General features: G+C 46.4%; 2 protein-coding genes across 6 annotated transcripts in view; one reads left to right on the forward strand and one right to left on the reverse strand.

Annotated features, from left to right (window-relative positions):
• The window catches only part of ANKRD45 (ankyrin repeat domain 45), a 31783-nt gene that overhangs the window by 4406 nt on the left and 10481 nt on the right, over positions 1 to 16896 (forward strand). For all 5 annotated transcript variants that reach the window (XM_081867370.1, XM_081867371.1, XM_081867374.1 and 2 more), the window contains exons 2-4: positions 4364 to 4682; positions 5362 to 5529; positions 16320 to 16414. In XM_081867370.1, the coding sequence (XP_081723496.1) occupies positions 4364 to 4682; positions 5362 to 5529; positions 16320 to 16414 (582 nt within the window). The remainder of the gene's footprint in view (positions 1 to 4363; positions 4683 to 5361; positions 5530 to 16319; positions 16415 to 16896) is intronic.
• Positions 10105 to 12153, reverse strand: LOC309344732 (uncharacterized protein). The gene is made up of 2 exons (XM_081867394.1): positions 11641 to 12153; positions 10105 to 10486 (listed from the first exon to the last, which is right to left on the reverse strand). Exons 1-2 carry the CDS (start codon positions 11974 to 11976, stop codon positions 10220 to 10222), a joined length of 603 nt encoding a protein of 200 aa, XP_081723520.1. The 5' UTR covers positions 11977 to 12153; the 3' UTR covers positions 10105 to 10219.

Here is a 16896-nt window from a genome sequence, read left to right on the forward strand (position 1 = left end):
GATCTGGGTAACGTCTTCAGCGAAAGAGAAGCAGATAGACTGCCCCCGCATAGACCCTTTGACTGTCAAATTAACCTACTCCCAGGAGCCCAGCTGCCAGTGGGCAAGCTGTATGCCATGTCGGACAGGGAGATGCAGGAGTTAAGGGAGTTCATTGACAAGAACCTCAAACGGGGTTTCATCAGGGAGTCACGAGCGGTGGGGGGTAGTCCAGTGTTCTTCGTGGACAAAAAAGACACGAATAAACCCAGATTGGTTGTGGATTACCGGGCCGTAAATGCAGTGTCAGAGCCAGTGACTTTCCCCATGCCCAGAATCGATGACATTTTGACCCGAGTGAGGAAGGGGAAAATTTTCACCAAACTGGACCTGAGGGGGGCTTATAACCTGATACGAATGAGAAAGGGAGACGAATGGAAAACTACCATGTTCACCCCCTTGGGGGCCTTTGAGTACCTCGTTATGCCCTTCGGTCTACAGGCAGGCTCAATGTGTTTTCAATCTTTTATGAACCACATCCTGGGACCTTTACTTTACAAAAACTGTGTGGCATTCTTAGATGACGTATTGGTGTACTCAGAGAATGAGGAGCAGCATGTGCGGGACGTAAGAGAGGTACTGAGCAGGCTGCAAGCAAACCAGCTGTGGGTGAAACTGGAGAAGTGTCAGTTTCATACCAGAGAGGTGGAATTCCTGGGGTATCGTTTGTCAGATAAGGGATTAGCCATGGATCCCAGCAAGGTTCAAGCGGTACTGGATTGAAGACACCTAAAACAAAGAAGGATGTGCAAAGGTTCCTGGGTTTTGGAAACTTCTACCGGAAGTTCATCAAGAACTTCGCCCACTTAACGGCGCCCATCACGGATTGTCTGAGCAGCAAGAAGAAATTTGTCTGGACGGAAGAGGCGCAGCGGGCGTTCGAAAAGTTAAAGAAGGCGTTCGCGTCGGAAGAACAACTTTTGCACGTGGATCTGCGGCGACCGATGAGAGTAGAGACCGACGCATCAGACCGAGCGGTGGGGGCGGTGCTTCTTCAGCCGGGAAAGGATACGTCAGAATGGAGACCGTGTGCCTTCTTCTCGCGGAAATTGAACAAATCCGAGAGGAGCTTCACCGTGTACGACCGAGAACTGCTCGCCATCCATGAAGCGTTCCGGAGATGGCGACACTTGCTGATTGGAGCGCAGCACAAGGTCCAAGTGCGCACCGACCACAAAAACCTAGAATACTGGAGAACTGCCTGAGTACTGAATCAGAGACAAGTGAGATGGGCCCAGGAGTTCTCCAAATTCCATTTTGAAATTTGCTACGTGCCCGGGAAGGAGAATGTCAGAGCGCACGCTCTCTCTCGAAAACCAGAGTATTTAGAGGGAGAGGGAGCGCCAGAGGAGAGACATATCATCCCCGAGGACCACTGGGTGTGTGGGGCGGCATTGGTGGGGCCGAGAGAACTGGTAGAGGGAACCGAGAACGATGAATACGCCCAAGAGAAGCTCAGAGGACTCCGGGGAGGTGGAGAGAACACAGGGGGGTTTGAGGAAAGGAACGGAACGTTGTATTACAAGGGGGCTCTGTATATACCCGAAGGAGAATTGAGGGGCCGGGTACTCAAACAATTGCACGACAGCCCCACAGCGGGGCACTTCGGGCAACACAAAACCATGTGGCTGGTTACCAGGGAGTTTTGGTGGCCCAAGGTGAGGGAAGACGTAAGGGAATATGTAAGGGGGTGCAACCGATGCCAGCGAGCAAAAGGGGAGAGGCTGGCACCAGCGGGGCTACTGGAACCCTTACCCACACCAGAAAGGCTATGGGAGGCAGTATCCATAGATTTTATGACGGACCTGCCAATATCCAAAGGGAAAACAGCTGTCATGGTGGTGGTAGACCTATTAACTAAGATGTGCCATTTTATAGCCTGTTCGCATGCGGTCACAGCGGAAGAAACCGCCAAGTTGTTTGTAAAACATATCTTAAGGTTGCATGGCGCCCCCTTGAGGGTGGTCTCAGACCGAGGGAAACAATTTACTTCCAGGTTCTGGAGGAAGCTTATGAGCTTACTGCACGTAGAGGTCAATTTTTCGACTGCCCGACACCCAGAAACAAATGGGCAGGCAGAAAGGGCAAACGGTATTTTACAACAATATTTGAGGTGTTATGTTAATGACAGAGAAAATGATTGGGTAGATAAGTTGGCCCTGGCAGAATTTGCCTACAACAACGCGGAGAATGTGTCCACAGGGATGAGTCCCTTCCTGGCTAATTATGGGTGTCATCCCAGGGCATTTCCAGGAGAAGGAGGGGAAAGATAGAGTGTCCCGGCAGCGGAACACTTTGTTGAAGAGATGGAAGCGATACACCGGCAACTCCAACTTAACTTAGAGAGGGCCAAGGAAGAATACAAGAAGCAAGCAGACAGAAGCAGACGGGAAGGGGAAACCATAAGGGTGGGGGACCGGGTGTGGCTATCCACCCAAGGACTGCCGTTCAAGGGAGGGTGTAAGAAATTGAGACCCAAACGGCTGGGACCCTTTGAGGTCATACAACAGGTCAACCCGGTGGCATTCAAACTCAGGTTGCCCAACCACATGAAACTGCATCCAGTATTTCACAGGTCCTTACTGTCGCCGTACCGAGAGGGGCGGGAGTGGGGGGGACGTGAGAGGGAGGTTACTCAAACACCAGTCATAGAAGAAAGGGAACGCAACATGCCTGTGGCAGAAATCATTGATTCCAGGTGGAAAGGAAATCAGGTGGAGTATTTGGTAGAATGGGAAGGGGAACCGGAGTCAGAAAACACATGGGTACCGGCAGAGGAGGTCGGTGACGAGGTTTTAATAGAAACGTTTCATCAACGGTTCCCAAGGAAACCCCAGCCCCGTGGCACGGTTCGGGAGGGAACACTTCGGCACCACCGGTGAGGAAGAGGAGTTTGAAGGGTTCGCAGAAACAGGGCGGGAAGAGGGAATAGACTCCGACGAGGAGGAGGACTCAGGGAGAAGAGACGGGGGTCAGTGGAGAGAAGTGTTTGAATCTTCTGACGATGAGGAGTGTTCTTTCCGGGGTTTTCCATCCTCACCGCCAGTAGAGGAGGGGGCGGGAGGGGGTGAAGGGGGCCCTGGAGGGGAGGTGGATGTCAGGGAACTGCCATCGGAAAGGCAGGTGGTGGAGGGGCTCTCGGAAGCTAGGTGTGCTGGACCCGGGGGAAAGGTACCGTGAGCGTAGTCTGAGTCCACACGAAGAGGGGCGAGGTCCGAGGCGGAGAGCCGGGCGGGGAACAGGAACGCTGGAACAGGAGGCCGAGCAGGGAACAGGAACACCGGATGGTCAGGAACAGGAGGCCGAGCAGGGAACAGGAGCACCGGATGGTCAGGAACAGGAGGCCAAGCAGGGATCAGGAACACAGGAAGGTCCAAAGCCAACAACGACATTGCTCCCGCAACCTGGGACCGGGCTGACTGGGCATTTATCCTCTTCTAAGGCCAGGGGCGGTCCCGGCCCCCAGGAGCCCCGCCTCCTCTGGCCTTAAGGCGAGCACTCCTCCTGGGAGCAACCAGTTCCCTTCGCCTCTCTGCCCTAAGCCTCTGCAGATCAGGAGAGGCCGAAGGGTTACTGGGCCCTGGAGGAGGCTCACCTGTAGCCACTGAGTCCTCAAGCCCCTCTGGGGCCTGAAGGGTTTCACCTGGGGCCAGCTCCTGGTGCTCTGCCACAGGTGCAGGCTCTTCAGCATCTAGGCCTTGCCCCAGTTCAGCCGGCCCTGGAGGCGGGGACTCCTGTGCAGGCTGGGATTCCTCTGCTTCATCCTCTGAATCAGAATCCCAGGCCATCACACTAGGAGAGACTCAGCAGCGGAGGAAGGCACCAGCAGGGGGAGAGAGGGAGATCAGAGAGAAAGTGAGTCGAAGGAATGGCTCAGGGAGTCTTCTAGCGAGAACAGTGGAGAAATCTCAGGACCTCCTATAGGTACACCCACTCCTCGCCAGAAACTGTCGCGCAGAGAATCCAGAAGACGCATTTCCGTTAAGGAGCTTTTATGCTGGAAAAGATTCCGTAAACGCCCACTGTCGGATTCTGCCAGCGATTAAGGGAGTCATGTTTAAGGGCTCCGCTAAGGACAGAGTTTGAGAACCATGCCCAAACTCTGAGGGACTAAGCTTTTACGCACAAGCAGCTCATCATCCCATCACATCTCCTTTAACGCAGTACATGCTGTGAATTTTATCTTTCTTATTATCTTTCTTCCAACATCCCCTAGTCAAAAAGAAAGGATACTTAGAGACGTAACAACCTTTTGATTTGTCCTTGACCAAATAGTATGAATTTCCTGCAGACAAAAATTAGGTTGCATTTTGTTCCTTTTCAGGCTTATTCCAGAAAAATGGAATCAACAGAGGAGATAGTGGACTCGGCAAATAAAAGTGAGCATGAGAACTTGGGGCCTCAAGAGGAACCAGCAACTTTCAATCCTCTCCTGAGAGCTTGTCTAACTGGTGACACAGAGGGAGTACAACAGATTTTTGAAGACCTGGAAGATCCTGATCATGAAAAAGCCAATCGGCTTTTAATGGAAAAGGATATTGTGGGCAGAGGCCTGCTGTATGCAACCTGTATGGCCGGGCAGAGCGACATTATCCGGACACTGGCAAGATATGGGGTCGATCTGAAGGATAAGACGGCCCGAGGTACATAACTGACCAGTTATGCAAAAAATGTACTGCACAATATTTTTTAATTTTTTTTTTTACTAGTTTGCCTGCTCATACTTTTTTCTCTGTAGTTGGGAAAAAAGCCCTCTCTACCTGGTTGTCTGAGGTCGATCCTTCCTCTGCAGAACACCATGCAAGCAGTTCATAACAAGTCTGTTTTTCCTTAAAATGCCCTATAAAGCATTATCAGAACATAACAATTTTCATCTGGAATACATTGGACCTATATTTAGTATTTACAAAATTTGCACCATCTGTTTAGCAGGCAAAAGTTGGGTTTTCTTTTGAAATCTATTGACAGGACAATAGGAAACATTTTTGTAGAGATCACTTAGAACAGACTACAATTAAAAAAAGGATGTATAACATACATTGTATCTTGAGCACAAAATCCCTTTTGTACTAGAACCTTAAGTAGACACTGGTTGCTTGTCTGTTTGTAAATGAATGCTGATAACCCGCTTTTAAAAATAATAATAAATGAATGGTTTGTATCTCAAGATTGAGGTGCTAAAGGTACATCCTGGTTAAAATATTGGCTTCCAAGTGGCTGGATATGTTTGGTTGTTTTGTGAATGAAGAGAGAGAGAGAGAGAATGTTATAAACAAGTATTCTATATACAACTACACATTCTAATTTGGCTCACTCTCTCAGGTTATACGCTCCTCCACTGTGCTGCAGCCTGGGGCCAACTAGAGACTTTGAAAACTCTTATAGAACTGGAAGCTGACATTTATGCAACCACCTCCCGGGGTGAAAAGGCTAGAGATATCGCCTGCCGATATGAGCAGACAGAATGTGTTGCATTCTTGGATTGGGCAGGTAAGAGTGGTAACTTCTAAGCTTCTTTGAGATGTGGATCTGATCTTACTCATGATAAGACCATAATTCTAGACAGGTGTAAATGAATATGATTTGAACTGCATCTTTTGGACTGATTCAGTGCTGGATTTTGGTCAGAGAAACGTAGCTTTGCCTCTCATCTTGGTCACCAAGATTGAGTGGCATCCTGATCGCCAAGCCTTAGATCCCTATCCATACAACAATGCTCTCAGTCTTGTACTGGAAGCCTTCTTTTCAACTACCCTGTCTGGTTTGGTGCCCAACTGCCAGCTAGTGATCTTTCTAGAGCTTCAGTGAGATCAGTTCTGCAAAAGTTCACAGTGAGCCTAGAAAGGCAGGTCCTAACAATGCATTCTGTTATGCTTCTTCTCACTACAGGCTCATCGCCTATTATTTGAAGAATAGCATAAAAGACACTTAAACAAATAAAATTTGCTGTCAAATATCAGCCAGTTGTAACCAAAGAAAACAGTGTCATTCTTGCACACAGTCTCATAGTGGTTTACAGTAATCCCTCATCATACATAGGGGTTTGGTTCCAAAAATTGCACATATAAGCAAAAATTGTGTATAATCAAATCCTTGAAACTGCTCCGCAGCTAATGAGTGAAGGGGAGAGAAAGAGCATCCCCAGTATCACCAGAGCCAGTCAGCTGAGTGCACCTTGCCAGTGGTGGACAGCATTGTTATGGCGGCCCCTGCATTGCGGTGACCAGTCCAACCAAACCAGTCACACTACCTTAAAACTGCCTCAGGCCTTGCCCAGCAAGCAACTTCAGAAGGCTAGTGGTGCTTGTGCAAGATCTTACAGGAACTCAAATTGTCCCGCAAGATCTTGCAGGAGTATCCCAGAACCTTCCAGAGCCAGCATGCTGCACAGGCCTTGCCCAGCAAGCAAGGTGAAGAACTTAAAAGCTCTTTATGTGTTGGGCAGCCCTAATTGGACCCAGCATGAAAAGAGCTTTTAAGCTCTCTGCCTTGACTTGTACAATTTCAACCATCCCACCTTCAAGTCTTGTGTGGTTGAAATCATGCAAGTCAAATGCACTTGAACTGAGGGATTATCATGGCCTCGTGACCAGCCTTGAATGTACCATGATCAGCAGGTGCTTCTGAAACAGAGTGCCAACACAGTGCAAGTTACTGTGTCCAACTTTTTAACTGACCTCTGTTCCTATGCCTTTAATAGCAACTTCATCTGCAGATATTAGTACGTGATAATGCTTAACTGTATGCTGTGAAACACTTTAATTGCTGATTTTCATAGAAAAAGAAAAGTCAGAAGATGAGACACTAAACTGATTTTTTCTCCAGGAAGCTAGTTATCCTAAGAGCAAGAAAGCTGTGTATAAAAAGCTCCATGGTCTTTATCAGGGCATAGCTAGTCTGGTGCTGGTATGCATGGGAGAGGTTTTATGGTGCAGCAGCATTTAAGCACATTACACCATATATCTGATGTTGTTGTAACAAGCACCCATTTCCAAGACACAGTCCTATGCCAAAATGTTGGCACCCTGGACAGCCTTTGTTGATTAAAAGTGTGGGTACCTGAGGTGTTTCTGTGTCTTTCTGAGACTACTGTGGCATTTGAATTGTTTCGGAAGCACTTGGGTGGCAATGTCTTGCTGTTGCCATCCTTCCACTGACTCCCACCAAGCCTGGTTGCAGAGGGGGAAGTGTCCTGCAGCAGTGCTGTAATGGACACTAGCAGTGGCCTGCGATGAAATTTTTTGTAGGGGAACAGTTAGGGCCAGAGGCACCAGCTTGCAAGGGCAGTTGGAGGGAGGGGGCTGGTGTCATGCCTGTGAGCATTGTGCCTCCTTCCCTAAGCCAGGCAGAAGCTTCCTGGGCTTTGGGAAGGAGGCACCAGGCCTCTGACAGGATGCTGGAGCTCTGCTGCCTCCTTCCTAAAGCTAGGCAGACTTTGGGAAGGTGGCAGGAGGGCTCTTGGACCCGTAGGAGCATTGCGCCTCTCTTCCTAAGCCAGGCAGAAACTTCCCAGGCTTTGGGAAGCAGGCACTAGGCAAACATTTAGGGGATTAGCCTAGTCTCCCTAGTCCAATGACTGCACACCACTGGACACGAGTGGCGTGCCTATTAGTAGGGCAACAGTCTGAGCTTTTTCAATGCATTTAATTTCTTGTTTTTATGTTATTCTGTGCTGGGGTTCATTAGAAGGAAGGCGGCTCCACCTCTTCCCTGTAATTTCTATGAGTATACTTGCATAGTGCAGGTCAGATGGCTAGCTCTGATATATGGCCGTCCTTGCAGTAATAGTGACCCCCAACACATTACAGTAGCACTGAGGAACTTGCCCCGCTGAAGTGAGAGGGTGATGGAGCTGTGAGGGAGGTGGGAAAGCCAGGTTGCTCTTTGCCCCTAGTAGAGATGGGCAGACCAATAATAATACTTTTTTATTTGTGCCCCAGCCATTCTGGGCTGCTTCCAATGTATATAAAAACATAACAAAGCATTAAACTTTAAAAAGCTTCCCTGTACAGGGCTGCCTTTAGGTGTTTTCTAAAGGTTATAGTGTTACTCATCTCCTTGACATCTGATGGGAGGACGTTCCACAGGGCAGGCACCCCTACTGAGAAGCTCCTCCGACTGGTTCACTTCTCACAGTGAGGGAACTTGGTGTGTGACAGGGCTCTTTGCCACTGCTTCCAACACCTGGGAAAATGGATCCTCTCCCCCTCCAACCAGAAGTGTGCTCTCCCCCCCCCCCCAGGGTGCAGTGGCCGACTTTGGCTTAAAGCAGTGCCCTTTGCAGTGCCAGTATTTGGTGCCCTTCCACCTCTTGCCTTCTGCTGCCTGTCATTATTGTAGCATCTGCTATATGCCCTCTTGGCTCACCACCCAGTGCAGGCAAACTGGTTGTGCTCCCCTAAATCTGCCTCTGGTGCGTGTGTGTTTAAAAGTAAAGTGGAAAGATAAGAGACTCAGTCAACTGTGGATGCCCCCCCCCCAAATAATTTAGGAAGCATAGGGAACTGCCTTAAAGCTGGTTTGGTCATCCCTCCATCTAGTTCATTGTCACCTACACAGACTGGCAGCAGCTCTCAGGTTTGAAGGCAGGGGTCTCTCCCACCCCTACCAGGAGATGCCATTGGGGATTAAACCTGGGGCCTTCTACTTGCAACACAACTGTATTAGCACTGAGCTACAGCCCTCCAACTTGGGGGGCAGACTTTGGTATAGGTAGAGTTGAGCCCCTAACAGTGCGACCCTGTATATGACTGCTCAGAATTAAGTCTCTCTTGAATTCAGTGAGACACTTCCTAGGCCAGGAGCTCTGTCTCGCTCACCCCATAGTCAATTTGTTTGTTGGCTTCCACAGTTTGTTCCAGCTTTGCAGGCACCGATACAGCTCCTTGCAAAGGGCACAAGGGAGCCTAGGTATACCTCTGAAAACGGGAGAAAGGTCAAGGTCAAGAACTTGCTCCATTGTGATGAGGTCATGAAGCTATCTTGTTAATTATAGTATCTTGCCCACCTGAAGACATGACTGAACAGGGGATACCTCAAATCTAAATAGTTAAATTGAGTTGAAAACCAGCTGTGGTCCACACATTTAACAGTGAGGGGAACACAGCAAGGCACATTCACTGGTGAGGATTCCATGTTTAGTTCTTAGCTGAGTCAGGATGATGTTCTACATGGTGTTTGTGGGATACATTTGATTGCACTTACTGTATTTGATTTGGTTTGGTTTGTGTTCTGTGTTGCGTTGGCTTCCCAGGAAGAGTTTGTGTGGATTGGGATGGCATATACACACTGCAACGATGAGTACTCTTCTATGTCATTTCTGTAGGGAGTGTGCATGGCTGCCTCAGTGACTAAAGGGAAGAGATGTTCCTCAACAAGGGCTGCAAAAAGTGTTATTGCTGACTGACCATGCAATGGGTGGCAGGCACAGCTGTTCCAAGGAAAGGGAGGGACGTTGAAGAGGAAACCAAATATATCAGACCAGGTTTTGCTTGGTTGCTGAGGGATTTTCTCATGCCCTGATGTCTTACACTGTTCTGTCAGGTGTGTTCAAGCTCACGTAAACTTGAGCCTCTGCCATTGCATCTCTTGTCCACCCTCTACATTCCTTGGAGTCACCTGCCTGTTTGCCTGCTTTTTAGGTTTCATGCATTATGACCCTTTTTGCCCATCATTCCTGAGCAGAGGCTATATCAGGATAGCAATGGAAGGGAAATCCTTTTTGTTTGCTGCTGCCATAGAAATGCTACCTTAGTGGTAAGGCTAGCTATGAAATATATTGAGGTGGGCTGGTATTTAATTGCTAACATAGGATTTTTGTTACCAGTAAAAAAGGAATCTTCTGACAGACAAATGTAGCATTGTTTATCCTAACTGTGCAAAATTGAAGTAGCTTAATACAGCAGGGCCATATGGAAGAATCACAGCATATCAGATACAGGCTTTAATTTTTGGCTAGATTTTTTTTTAAATAAATGTTTAATAGCCTTCCATTTGGGCCTCTTTCACCTCAATCATCCACAAGATTCTTCATTAAATTCTTCTCAAAAAGGTTGATCAAGCATGTTGAGATATTTGTCATTTATTGTGCTACCCTGTTGACTTAAGAGTATGATTGGAAAGATTATGAAAAGATGAGCTGAACATAGCAGGGAAGAACCTGGGTTTTGGGTTTCATGCATTATGTGTCTCCACTGGAGCTGTGGTTGTGGGGACAAATTGGGAAGAACTGTTCGTCTTCATCAAATTCATCTGCTTTGCTCTTTTTGCTTAATTTGCGATATTTGACTTCTTTCTTGTAACGGTGTGCAACATGCTTCATGTATTTCATCATCTTGGAGGTGTTGGCCACCAGCCTGTAGAGCATTTTGTCCATGTTGTGGGTGTATTCATCATTCACTTTGGTAGCAACTGGAACTGCAGGTGCTTGGACAATTGTCCTACAGGGCTGAGAAAAATGAAAAAAACAGGGAGTAATACTTTGCATCGGTATCTGAAGAAGTGTGCATGCACACGAAAGCTCATACCAAGATACACTTTGGTATCTGAAGAAGTGTGCATGCACACGAAAGCTCATACCAAGAACTGACTTAGTTGGTCTTTAAGGTGCTACTGGAAGGAATTTGTTTTGTTTTGCATCGGAAGCAATTTACAAGTTAAATAGTGTTGCCATCTCTTTCACTGACCCTGCTATTATGCCTTTTAAGAGGAATTTGATGTCTGAATTCCCTGTACTCCTGGTCTTAGATTGCTGTCCTGGATTCGACCCTGTGGCATAAAAAACAACATCTCCTACTCCTTCCCTTTGGCTTTATGGTAGTACAGTGGTACCTCTGGTTACATACTTAATTTGTTCCGGAGGTCCGTTCTTAACCTGAAACTGTTCTTAACCTGAAGCACCACTTTAGCTAATGGGGCCTCCCGCTGCCGCCACACCGCCGGAGCATGATTTCTGTTCTTATCCTGAAGCAAAGTTCTTAACCTGAAGTAATATTTCTGGGTTAGCGAAGTCTGTAACCTGAAACGTATGTAACCTGAAGCATATGTAACTCGAGGTACCACTGTATGCTCATTGGTCTTCTATCTGCTGTTCTGTGAAAGCTGAGCTTATTAGATAGCGAGATCACTTGATTCTTTAACATATAGGTAGGTATAAGTAGGTAAAAGTATAAATTAGGCACATATTTAGCCAGTTCACTGTAGTTAGAGTCCCAGGTGGTTCAGTTGTTCAAAATCTTTGTGTACAAAATACACATTGGGCATATCTACACACCAGACTATACATGGTTTTGTCCTTGCAAAGAATTAGCAAAATCACAGTTCTGAGAGTGCTAAGGATCTCTAACAGATTTGTCAGCTCAAACTACAACTCCCAGGATGCTGTGGAGGAAATTGATGTTAAATAAAACCAGTACATTTGTAGTGTGGCTGTGCTCACTTTGTCCCGACACGTGTTACTTGGAAAGTACTTCTGACTGGGATCAGCATTAAGACTCATGGTTTGTTTTTTTACATATATTTTTCTATTCAATTGGAATCTGAGTTAAAGGTCAGAAATTAAAGCTGGGGAGCCAGACAATGTGCTAGTTGAGAATATCTTACCATTGTGGGTTTCGCCAGTGTCAATTTCAGTTTCAGTTTGATGAACAGGTAGTGCACAACTAAACCACTCACTATGAGGAATGCTACTTTACAACCAGCATACACAACTTCTAGAGACTCTTTGGATAGTCCTAGGCCAGTAAAACAATGGCATACTTGACACATCGAATCACGAAAACAGTTAGATTGCTGTTTAGTCGCCAGTAGTTCCAGATCCTGTGGAGTCATTTCCCAAGCTACTCTCGACCAAGCTGGTCGTTCACAAAAGCCAATAACATCTTGAAACAATAAGACTGTCCAAAGGAGAGAAACCTGACAAGGACCTTGAGAAAACATTCTGTGAAATTTTCAGCAAGAAATGTCTTCTGCTAATTGATGTTCCCTGTGTAGGAATCTTAGCAAATAACTGTTTAAGTTCATATTCATTGCCTAAAAAAAGATTTAAATAAATCAAATAAATCTTTCCATCATGACCAAGCTCTCAGCCTGAGCACTGGAGAGATTTGAATGCAGGGAATATAATCAACCCATCAGCTGGGGAAGGGTTCTGTGATGTCATAAAGGGGGATCCTGATCTTTACATATGACAGCTTCTATGATGTCATTATGATTGCAAGATTTTTCTCAGTAGCACTTTTCTCAGTGCAAAGTATGGAGAGTTTATAAAACTGGGAATTTTCAAAAGCTTACTTTATATTTGTCAGATAATTCAGGGGGACATGGGTGGCGCTGTGGTCTAAACCACTGAGCCTCTTGGGCTTGCTGATTGGAAGGTCGGCAGTTTGAATGTGTGCGATGGGGTGAGCTCCCACTGCTCTGGCCCAGCTTCTGCCAACCTAGAAGTTCGAAAGTAGATACCGTATTTTTTGCACCATAGGGCGCACCGGACTATAGGGCGCACCCAGTTTTTAGGGGGGGGGGATCAAGAAAAAAATATTTCCCCCCCCAGCCCCAAAGAGCAGTGTACAGGCTGCATACAACCTCTCCCTGCCAGAGGGGTTGCGCGCAGCTATGGAAGAAGGCAAGGCAGCGAGCAGGATGGATCCTGCTCGCTGTTTTGGCTTCCCCTTTAGCCCCGTGCAGCCTCTCCTTGCCGGAGGGGTTGCGCGTGGCTATGGCACAAGCCTGCATTCGCTCCATAGGACGCACACACATTTCCCCTCAATTTTTGGAGGGGAAAAACTGCGTCCAATAGAGCGAAAAATATGGTAAATAGGTATTGCTGTGGCAGGAAGGGAAAAGGCGTTTCCATGCACTCTGGCACTCATTATGGTGTTCTGTTGAACCACATGACCCAGAAAGGTGTCTGTGGACAAACAGCAGCTCCCTTGGCCTGAAAAGCAAGATGAGCGCCACACCCCATAGTCACCTTTGACTGGACTTAACCGTCCGGGGGTCCTTACCTTTTACCTTTACATAATATAATAGTACAGTTGGCTTATGAATTCTGGAAGATGTATGCAATTGCAAGGTGAAGGGATACTACATAGTCATTTGGATGAGTCTTATTACTCCTGAATGAGATCCAACATAGCAAGAGTGGGCACCTGCCTGTTCAAGGCGGCTTCTCCTTCCTTTCCTCCCTTCACCTTGGCAATCTCTGCACACCCTGAAAATATGTTCCACAGGGCTGGGGAACACACTAGAGCAGTGGTGGCGAACCTATGGCACGCGTGCCAGAGGGGGCACTCAGAGCCCTCTCTGTGGGCATGCGCATCGTCCGTCCCCCCCCCCGAGCAGGGCCGTAGCTAGGAGGTGAAACTGGCACTCCAGCACTGCACTGCAGGAGACTTCTGGCTGCTTCCAGCATGGTCCCTGCGCTGCTAGGGCACCATTTTCACCCTCGGGGCTGCCGGGGGGGGGAGGGGAGGGCTCGTGCTGGGAAATTGCCGCTCCGTCCAAAGCCTGCACCACCGCTACTCAAGTCACCGATCAAGCCCATCTGCCATCGCAACCAAACCTGACGGCCGCCTCTGAGCTGGCTCCGCATCCCCACCATCATGCTCGGTTGCGCCCGACCCGCCTTCCTGCTCTGCTCTCGGGTGCATTTAGAGCTGTGGTGACCCTGGCAAGCGGCTGAGCAGGTGTTGACTTTTGATGCACCAGGGCCTCCCACCAGTCTGTTGTTCCTACTCGGGAGTAAGCTGCCTTGAGTTCAGCAAAGTTAGACAAATTATCAGCAGTAGTTCAACAGCAAAAATCACATTAATTGTTCAAAAGCATGTGAAATGCAAACTTTTACCTTTCAAACAAAAAAAAATGTTGTTTGTATCATTGAAAGCTCTGTTGTTGTGTTTTTCATTTAAGACAAAAGATGTTAATGTATGAGTTGTTGTTTTTCTAAACTAAAAGCTCAGTATTCAGGTTAAATTGCCATGTTGGCACTTTGCGATAAATAAGTGGGTTTTGGGTTGCAGTTTGGGCACTCAGTCTCTAAAAGTTTCGCCATCACTGCTCTAGAGCAAATTATAGGGGCATTTGAGGGGCTGTAGGCGGAAGAAGAGAAACTAGAAGTCCCGTTGTACAAGCTGATTTTTGTTACACAACATATTATTGGTGGAATAATAATATGGAAGCCACCCAGAGTGGCTGGGGAAACCCAGCCAGATGGGCGGGGTACAAATAATAAATTATTATTATTATTATTATTATTATTATTATTATTATTATTAGTCAGTCAATGCAGTAACTTAGAAGCATTTAAAAATAGTATTAGACAAGGCATCTCATAGATAACAAAAAAAGCACGGCCTAGAATGAAAATTTATTAAAAGTTGTTCATTTTTTCTGTACGGTCAAAGACTTATCTCAGTTTTGTTAAGTGTTAAATAATTAGTGTACTGGATTTTGAAGCAAAATGAGATTGTTTCAGTAATCAATATTACCGAAAATTGACTTTATTTAAATTCTACTCTTATCAATGTCTTTAAAAATTCAAGATTATGCAAATATAAACTAAGACTCCACGGTGAATGGTATAGAGACCCTGGCTGAATTCAGCTGTAAACCAAGATACAAATGACCCTTGTGCCCCTCATGTAGCAACAGTACTTTGCTCATCACAAGTGAGAGCTAATGGCTTCTGAGGAAGTTGGAATATGAAGCTGAATTGAAAGCATGGTTTCATATCTTGGTTTGGTCCAAAGCAATTAACCAAAGTTTCCCAGTTCAGACATAACAGGAAATTATCATTAACAGAGGATTTCCTGTTTTGTTCACTGGAGCACATGGACAGTGGAGTGAAGCATACTGGGGGACTTGCATGCGGGGGCAAAGACTTATTCACATCATGGCTTATTGAGCTAATTATGATCATCTGAAAGTGGCCACGCTGTAACTGTGTGTGTTTCAGTGCTCTGTACATCCTGGGGGTACTTATAGGAAGAGAGTTGAAGGGTGTCCAGGACTCATAATCTAAGGCCTCCTTTGCCTAGCTTCTTTGGTGTGTCTTGTCTTGCCCATTCATTTCCATAGGAAGCCAGAGGTTACAAAGTATGTATTTATACAGTGGTACCTCGGGTTAAGAACTTAATTCGTTCTGGAGGTCCGTTCTTAACCTGAAACTGTTCTTAACCTGAAGCACCACTTTAGCTAATGGAGCCTCTTGCTGCCGCTGTGCCGCCGCTGCACGATTTCTGTTCTCATCCTGAAGCAAAGTTCTTAACCCGAGGTAATATTTCTGGGTTAGCGGAGTCTGTAACCTGAAGCGTATGTAACCCGAGGTACCACTGTATAGGTGAGATACAATAACATCACAACTCACAAAAGGGAATTCAGTTCCCATTTCAGATTGAACTGAAGACCTAGTTGGGGTGGGGAACCTCGGGGCCACGGGCCTAATGCCGTCCTCCAGCCTGTCTGTCTGGCTCTTGGAACGCTCTCCAGACCACCCTTGCCAACAGCCCTACTCTAGGCAGGTAAACGGCATTATCACTTCCACCAATAGCCCTAATCCACCACTTGCCCCTTGAGTGCATTGAACTGTGATACCGCATCTTACCTGCCAGGATGGAGAGATAAGTATGTGGAAACCTCTAGATTTGAAAAGACTCGAATGTAGCCTGTTGTATAAAGGCAAAAGTCACATATGTTGCTTCAGCCCAGTTTTGCTTCTGGCCATGTCTCATTGGTATGCAGCTCACAGAAGGTTGTCTGTGAGGACATGTGGCCCTCCCAGCGGAAAAGGTCACCCGCCCCAACTCAGAGGGAAGTCCATAGGAGAAAGGAAGAATAGCTGTCCTTATCACCTGCCAAAATAGCCAGGTTATACTTTTGACACTGGCAGTTGGGGGATTATAAAAAGGGACTGTTTTTTGGCATGAAAACCATGAAACAAATATATGTTTATCTTGAATGCTGTTGTGTCCTCAATTTTTCTGTTACTAAAGGGAATGTGCTAAACTTTGACACTATGTAATGTTTATTATTTATTCATCCATTTGTTCATTCATTCATATTTATATACTGTTTGATTGTCGAAAACCTCAGCGTCTCACATTATATGAGCACTATGGAGACTGGTAATTGATAACCTATAGGTACCTTATAAAAATGTGTGGATTTAGATGCTGACTGGTTCTTAGTTAATGGCCATTGTTACCTTTGACTATAGCTTTAGTACAGAAATACAAACACCTACCTAGGGCTTTTAATCTCTCTGTCTCTCTCTCTTTTTTTAGAAGCCAAGCAGAATTTACGGAACTTGATCTTCCAAATCCAGACAACAATCACTGATCCTGAGAAAGTTCAGGGAAGGCTTAATAAAGAAGATAAGGTATAGTGGAGAATGCACAATATTTAAATACAACAATTATGGATCATAAATATGTGTTTTTGTGTGCTGCCCACCATGTTTTGAGATGTTCCAGTAGCAGTGATACCCAGGTTTTGGTTTTCATTGTTGTAGAGAGCATTGGAGACCTAGAATGTTTTTGTAATATTTCCTTACTTACAACTTTGCAAGTAAAGCAGAGGCAAGCAACATGTACAGTGGTACCTCGGGTTACAGATGCTTCAGGTTACAGACTCCGCTAACCCAGAAATAGTACCTTGGGTTAAGAACTTTGCTTCAGGATGAGAACAGAAATCGTGCTGTGGCGGCAGCGGGAGACCCCATTAGCTAAAGTGGTACCTCAGGTTAAGAACAGTTTCAGGTTAAGAACAGACCTCCGGAATGAATTAAGTTCTTAACCTGAGGTACCACTGTACAGCAGATGCCAGTGCCTGAGCAGCAGATGCCAGTGCCTGATTAGCTAC

This window comes from Podarcis erhardii, assembly GCF_964252035.2.
Source record: "Podarcis erhardii genome assembly, chromosome: 6".
Classification (NCBI taxonomy): domain Eukaryota; kingdom Metazoa; phylum Chordata; class Lepidosauria; order Squamata; family Lacertidae; genus Podarcis; species Podarcis erhardii.

Coding starts and splice junctions, on each gene's coding strand:
- LOC309344732 (XM_081867394.1), bottom strand. CDS start 11,976: ATGTTTTCTCAAGGTCCTTGTCAGGTTTCTCTCCTTTGGACAGTCTTA. Junction 10,487..11,640: donor CACTGGCGAAACCCACAATG/GTAAGATATTCT, acceptor CATTTTTCTCAG/CCCTGTAGGACAATTGTCCA.